Raw genomic sequence first — 7,549 nt, 5'->3', positions numbered from 1 at the left:
AACATTAGAAAGTTATGCTAAACATCATGCTTTTTATTTTTGGGGAAAGAGCAAGAAAATAGCAGTACTTCAACAGACTAGAAAAAGCCTCATGTAAATACTAAAAGCACAGCAAATTATACTAAAAGCTTATACATTCTTAAGTCAAAGCAGAAAGTTGCATGTAAATATGTGTGTGTATATATATTTATACATGTATACACACATAGGCACACAACTTTTAAGTACAGATATAACTATCTGCATTATCTGTGTTTTCCTTATCATTCAGTTTAGTTTTGGGTGAGTGAAGCAATTAGACCAGAATTAACATTAAAAAAAATATCCAACCACTGCCACAGACTAGATTAAGAACTTATACACATACACAATTACAGCACAGTGTTTACTCTCGTGGCCTTCAAATTCCACTAAAATAAGCCAGTTTTAGAGGGAATGCACCCTGGAAATCTCTTGGCTTTTAGCACTGAAACATCCTAGCCTTTGTTAAAAACTAACAGAGGAGCTACCCCAGAATGTGATCTCCAATTCTTCCTGCAAACTGCATGCATGCCAGACATGAACCATGCAAAAACCCTTTGAGGTTTAAGCCCTTAATTATTACCTTGTGTCAAGATTCAGGCACTGTGCTTTACAGCAATTTTCAGAATTAAATTTAAGAAACTAAAATCGCATTGGGAGTTGATTTTACTTAAAAGAGAGAAGGGTGAAAACTCAGATAGTTGGCAACTCTCAGCTGATTAAGCATTTCACACAATGAATTAATAAAAACTTAACCAAGTGCTTTAGTAAGTTCTGAAAACAAAAATAATTTATATTTCAAAGAACAAGTTAGTATAAAAAGTTTTAACATATGCAAAGTATGTGCTCAAAATACTTATTTCGCATTTTTAAAAAGAGCTGTCATCTACCTTACAGCAACAAAGTTCACCCAGTATAAAATATTGCAATTTGTCCCATTGTGTCATATGAGAGGTTTCCTTATTCTTCATATGATCAAGAACACTTGCACAAGAGTTCATGTTATTCCAAGCCACATAGTGGCAGCCAGACTATGTTTGAAAATGTGCTTTTACTATGCAGTGCAGTAAAAGCTAAGCAAACCATTTCAGAGCAGCGTTTAGCAGGTCGAAGAGCTACGTTGATGCAAGAAATCCAGAGAAGAGTATAAAAGTTAATGCCAAGTGGCAGTACCAAGAAAGTGAATCAGATCAACAGAAAAAAAACCCCTGCTGATAACATTCACTATCACATGTACAGCTTGTAAGCTAGGAATAAATTAGCTTAAGGAGAAAAAAAAAAATCACTGTGTAAACAATTCACCCAGTACAAAACTGGATGCAGCCGGTAAGAGCAGAACTAGCTTAGTAGTGCTGAGGATGTGCGTGCATCCAGATGCCTGTTCAAAATGCATTTATCAATGCCAGTGACCCCCCCAAAAATCACCTAGAGCTATTTACACCACAGCAGAGGCTTCCCTCCCCCCTTATGAAGTTATTACAACTCAGGAAGTCACTGCTGTCTACTATGATTAGAATTCCAGTTATAAGCTACCGATGTTTGTAAGATGAAAACACCCACCTTCCAAATTAAATTGAAAACTCTTGTCAAGCATGTCTGAAGACTCTTCAAAAGTTAAAGTACAGCACTTTGCTCAAGTGGTATTTGCATGAGTAACTTGTACTGACAGCCTGTTAAAATAAGAGAATTTAACACAACTCAGGGTAGCTGGGTGTTCCTCCTCAGGAAGAGGGATCCATACAAATTCCAGTCGTTCTTGTTGAGGTTTGTTACAGGGAGAGAAGGACCAAAGCACCCCAGTCCAGTCAGCCTTGAGGGGAATCTTCCTGCTTCTAGAAGTATTCCTCCTCCTCATCAAAAAATCCGTTTTCCATGGCGTACGAGCAGTCTGCGTTAGAGTCAGCTTGGCAGGCACCTTTGTATTCTTGAATGGATTCGTACAGGGAGTAGAGCTGACACAGCAATGACATATCCAGCTGCCGAAGGCCAACCTGAAGGGGCAACAATTCAAACCATCATTACTACAAGTGTCTTTCTATGGCAGTATAATGCTATGTATCTTTTGTTGCTAAACAGGAGGTTCAAGCTTCTTTCCACCTTGAACAGTTACAAAAAGTGAAAGTAAAATTCATTTTCTAAGGTGGCAGATGCCCCATGGGATAAACTGGACAAAAGAACAAGGAACGATGTGATGCAATAGTACAGAACAAATGCAAAGTGTTCTTCAAAATGCTGTATTACAATGATGGGCCTAACTTCCAATAAGCAGTTCACTGCTGTCAGAGCCATGGCAGATAAATTCATGAAGTCTATATTCCTCATTATGCAAGGGAGATATTTTTCCAGAAACACTGTGTGTCTTTCACACATCTTTCTCTGACACCATCACAAGGTGCTCTGCTTTTGTCTGAAACAGCCTGGAGTAAAAGTTTTAAATGGGACTCTGACTGGTTTTCCCACTTCCCAGCTAAGTATTTCTACTCTAATTTTCTTTTCAATGTTGATGTACATAGGCAAAGCCAGGTATGTCTAGCACAATACAGCACACTACTTCCAGGCAGCAAAACTAAAGCAGAAGTGACACAAGGACAAACTTCATCTCTTACAAATCTTCAGAGTACTTTCATGTGCCACTCAGCACATGGTGCTTGATTATAATTAAGCACCTAATATTTTGGTCCTTAAGCTTCTCAAATATTAGTTCCAGAGCAAATTAAGGATTTGAAAAACCATTAAAAAAAGGCTGCATCTTTATGTCAGGTACAAAACCAGTATGTTGCACTGCAAACTGAAATCATGCTACTCATTTAACTCAGTTCAGTCTCCCTCTCTGGCAACAAAATGGAGAGTTTACTTGACATTGTCACCTATCCAAGTCAGATCAAATTAAAACTAGGTTGTGCCTTGCAGCTAATTTAAACCACCACCCAATTAGAGATTCTAGAGAAACAGCCATTTCAGCCTTATTTTTCAACAAAGTGTTAAGCCAACAGACTGCTCCTAGTGAGCCTCAGTTTCATCAAATAAAAAGTTTCTGCCACAACTCATGTCAAGAGGAAATAAATAAATAAATAAATAAATAAATAAATAAATAAATAATGTTAGCAGCCTTTACTGCAACCTGAACACCAGGCTGTATTTTATTCATAATGAGAACTCTAACCTCTCCTTATGCTTCTAAATTCTCCGGACAATACACTCAGCACACAAGAAAACCACAACAAGCTAGCATGAAGATCTTACTTTGACACTGCTGAACTATTCTACCAGCAGCTCTTTCTGAAAGCAGGGAGAAAAAAAAAATCATACACCACAATGCCACTGAGAAGAAGAGGATACAGCATCTTTCAAGAACAACATATATTACCTGGTGACATCATGAAGCCAAAAGATGACGTCTTGCACAGGCTAAATGTGAAGACTTTAGGACAAGACATGGAGCGCTGTGCTAGCTGCCAGGATATTAGAGGTAAGTCTTTCCACCACCTCAGATCTATGCTACTTTTCTCATCCATTTTCCTTTATAACCTAAACTGCTCACCTCAGGTAAGAAAGAATGCTGAGAAGTTGGACTTAATGCTCTGGCATACAAGCATGAGATCCACCTGGCAGACCTGCATGAGAGCTAAATGTTTGAGGGACAAGACTGCAGTCCAGAGCTGTTCAAAAAGCAATCAGGAGTGAGTCGAGCCAAAAAAGTCAACCTGGAGACCAGCAACCTTTGTCTCCCAAGGAAAGTGGGAGCATTTTCACCAGCAGCTCTCCTGTTTCAGCTCCATAAAAGACTTGAGCACTTTCTGTGAAGTTCAATCCTACTAACTGCCAAGCACAAACTTCAAGAGAAAAATTGCCCAGCAGATTTAACATAATAGGTCTTTAAACCAAATGGTTATGTTTAATATCTTATTTTTCTGTTGCTGTCACGAATATCAAACAATCAAACAGGAAGTCTACTGAGAAAAATGCAGTCTCTTCAAAACTTTCAAGTATGATCCCTGAGGTAAGAAAAGCCTGAAGAAATGTCCAACACTGATAGCATTAGCACAGTTTTTAATGCCAGCCAAGCTGTGTTTGACTCTTGATAAGAAAACCTATAGTGCACAATTCCATGCAATAACTCTGTTCCTCACACAGTTCTGAAATGACCTCTCCTTTCTTCCCTCTGTCTCTCTCTCTCTCTCTCCAAAGCATCCAAGTTCATCACTTTCTCAGCTTTAGAAACTTACATACATACACACAGGACCTTGCTTGGTCATGCAGGAAAAGATGCTCTGTGCATTTCTTCCTCACTCACTATGGAAAATTTAAATCAAGCCTATTACTCAATAAAAATATCTTTGATTGCTGCAAGAAAGAGTGTTCAATATCAGTAATAAAGCACTTTAATCTTCTTGATGAAAGACAGCCTATTGGTACACAAGAGTCTCTCTAATTTGTAAAGGCCACAAAAAAGTACATCTGGAACCAAGGACCCTGTTGCTTGAAAGTCTTTGATGTGTTCAGAAGTATCTTTTTCTTCAGAAGTATTTTATCAAATTATCATCAAGGATAACAGAGTATTAAAAGAAAGTTTAAAGGGGAAGTCTAGTTATCAAATGACTTTGAGAAATATCTATCTCATTTGATTTCCCATTAGGAAAAAAAAAATAGATTAGACTTGCCTAATGAGTTCTCTTTGCTTTTTTGGAAAGGCTTAAGACGACTAAGACCATATGTCCTTGTTTCCTTTTACAGCATTGCAGAAGAAAGCCCCGGCAGTCGATAGACACCCATCCTTCCTGAGCCTTAATGCAAACTGGCAATTCTAATACACAGTTTTAAGAATTATCTCTAACTGTTGAAACACTGGTGGCAGACTAGGATTTCATCACACTACACTGTTCTTCCAAATCCACAGAAAGACCTTTCAAAAGAGCTTTTTGTCCTCAAGCACATTTTTAGCCTGAGAAAAAGTCTTTAACTTGGCAGATTTTCAGCAATGCCATATTTTATATGCTTCACAGCATTATTAGAGATGGAAGACACCTCTGGAGATCATCCAGTGCAAAGCTCCTGCCAAAGCAGGGTCACCTCAAGCCGGTGACACACAAACGTGTCCTGTGTGGGTTTTGAATGTCTCTAGACAGGCAGACTCCATGAGCTCCCTGGGCAGCTTGTTCCAGTGGTCTGCTGCCCTCAATGTAAAGAAGTTTTTCTTCACGTTGAGGTGGAACTCCTTCTGTTTCAGTTTATGGCCATTGCTCTTCATGCTGTTGCTGGGCACCACCAGAAAGAGTCTGGCACCATCCTCTTGAGACTCACCTTTCAGATATTTATATATATTAATGAGATTCCCTCTCAGTCCTCTTTTCTCTAGACTAAACAGGCCCATCTCCTGCAGCCCCTCTTCATAAGAAAGATGCTCCAGACCCCTAATTATCTTAGTGGCCCTCCGCTGGCCCCTCTCCAGCAGCTCCCTGTCTTTCTTGCACTGATTGTACAGAACCCTCAGCGGGCGAGGCTTAGGTTATTATTAGTCACTACAGCTGCAGCTTGCACCAGCAAAGCACCAACACCCAATTAGTGTTTAATCAAAGGTGCGCCAGGTCGCCCGGAAGAATTTCGCTATAATAACGCCGCGCTACAGGATCAAAACAGAGTCGTGGAGAGAACCACGCCGAACCACATCCACCAGGGCTGCACGAATCGCTGCCGACGCTGGGGGATTTTTGACCACCAGCCTTTCAGCGTGGCTGCCGGGTCCCGAGGGGTGCCGCAGGGCGCGGTAAGCGGCTCCCCATCCAGACCGCGGCAGCCCCTCCGCCACCGGCCCCGGCCCTCCCCCGCCGTCGGCATCAGCACCGGGTTACGGGGGCTGCACCGGCCCGCGCCCACTCGGGGCCAGAGCCGGGGCGCCGTTCTGGCCCCGGAGAGGTGGCGGCGCCCCCGCCGCCGCTTGCCACGTCCGCCGCCCCCGCGGAGCCCCGGCCCGCCCCGCTCACCATCTCCTTGCGGAGCAGGGCCAGCGCCGCGTCCAGGTTGGGAGGCTTGGGCGGGCGCGGCGAGCCCCGGCCGCCGCCGCTCAGCTCGTCCTGGATGCGGGACTTCTGCGCGTAGAGACGCTCCAGGTCCCGCCACCGCCCGCCCTGGCCGCCGCCGCCGCCCGAGGACGAGGAGTTCAGCAGCCCGCTCAGGCTCTTGGGCAGCGGCGGCAGCCCCGCACCACCGCCGGGCCCCGGCAGCCCCGGCCCGCTCATGCTGCAGCCGCGGCCACCGACGGAAGGAGCCGCCTCGGCCCCGCCGCGGGAGGCGCCGCCCGGAGCCCGCCCCGCCTCCAGGCCGGGCGGGGGCGGGGGAGCCATGCGGGGCCGGACGAGGGAAGGGAGGTAGGGGAGATAGCCGGGGAGCAGCAGGGTGATGGAGGGGCCGCGCTACAGGTGCCCCGGTTCAGGGCTGGGCCCGCTTTGTGTGAGCCGCGGTGAGTCCCTGCGGGCGCGGCCTCAGCCCGTGCCCCACAGAAACAGCCCCGCGGCAGCGCTCGGTCCCCGGGCACGGGCAGGCAGAGGGGCCCTGCGGCAGCGGGGCTGAGCCTCCAGGCTCGGCCCAGGGGCTGGGGGAGGGATGAAGCGCAGTGAAAGCAGGCATGAAAGCAGATTAACTGCTGCAGGCGGGGGTGACCGGTTCGTCTGTGGCGATGGTGTTGCATCAGTCGCCTGCATAAGGCGACACTGCTCACCCTTCCCATCAAGATGTTTCTTTCTGCCCCCATTTGGGTTGGGATAAATGTCTTCTTAGTAGCCTGTACCGTGCTGTGTTTTTGATTCAGAATGAGAATAATGTTGATAATATACTGATGCTTTGATTTTTGCTGAGTCGTGTTTATCCTAAGGGCTCTCTTTTGTCTCTGTGTGCTTGTCTCATGCTCTGCCGAGGAAAAGGTACACAAAAGAAACTGGGAGGGAGCACAGCGGTGACCGGTGACCCAAACTGGCCAAAGGGATATTCACCTTTTTTATTTGTACTTTGTTCTCAATTATTAAACTGTTCTTATCTCAGCCTACGTGTTTTACTTTTGATTCTTCTTCCCATTCCACTGGGGGAGAGGGAGGGGGGTGTGGGGGAGTGGGGTGGCTGAGCGAGCAGCTGTGGTGTTTTGTTTCCAGCTGGGTTTAATCCACGACCCTTTCACATGCTCACAGCCAAGTTTTGTACTTAAAGTGTTTTATCTCCGAGCATTGCAACTACACAAACCTAGGTCTATCTGCTTTGTGAGTCAAACCTCTCAATCTGAGAGTTAGCTCGCTGTCTGTCTTCCAGCATTATTCACAGAGAGGATTATTGCTCTGCTTTACAGGAATACCCAGGTGCTTTCCTGAGAAGGCTGTGGAGAGGGAGCCATGCTCCAGGACCGAGGATGTGGCACGGGAATCCCCAAAAGCCACAGCTCTGGTGCCACAGCAGCACAATCTCAATGTGCCAACTCTGATTTTGTGCCTTTTATGCTTCCTCCCTTTCTCCTTGACATGTTTGCATCTCTGGAGTCTCTTAA

The 7,549-nt window shown here is 45.2% G+C and overlaps 1 protein-coding gene across 1 annotated transcript; it reads right to left on the bottom strand.

Moving 5' to 3' along the window:
* Positions 1-12: 12 nt before the first annotated feature.
* Positions 13-6,653, bottom strand: FAM89A (family with sequence similarity 89 member A). Its single transcript, XM_071431451.1, has 2 exons — positions 6,003-6,653; positions 13-2,012 (listed from the first exon to the last, which is right to left on the bottom strand). The coding sequence occupies exons 1-2, from the start codon at positions 6,360-6,362 to the stop codon at positions 1,854-1,856; spliced, it is 519 nt and encodes a 172-aa protein (XP_071287552.1). The 5' UTR covers positions 6,363-6,653; the 3' UTR covers positions 13-1,853.
* Between the last annotated feature and the right edge of the window lie 896 nt (positions 6,654-7,549).

The sequence above is a fragment of the Agelaius tricolor genome, unplaced genomic scaffold, assembly GCF_023055355.1.
Source record: "Agelaius tricolor isolate 1412-34295 unplaced genomic scaffold, bAgeTri1.0.p SCAF_1, whole genome shotgun sequence".
In the NCBI taxonomy this organism is placed as follows: Eukaryota; Metazoa; Chordata; class Aves; order Passeriformes; family Icteridae; genus Agelaius; species Agelaius tricolor.
This window is presented reverse-complemented; position numbering and strand designations above follow the sequence as displayed.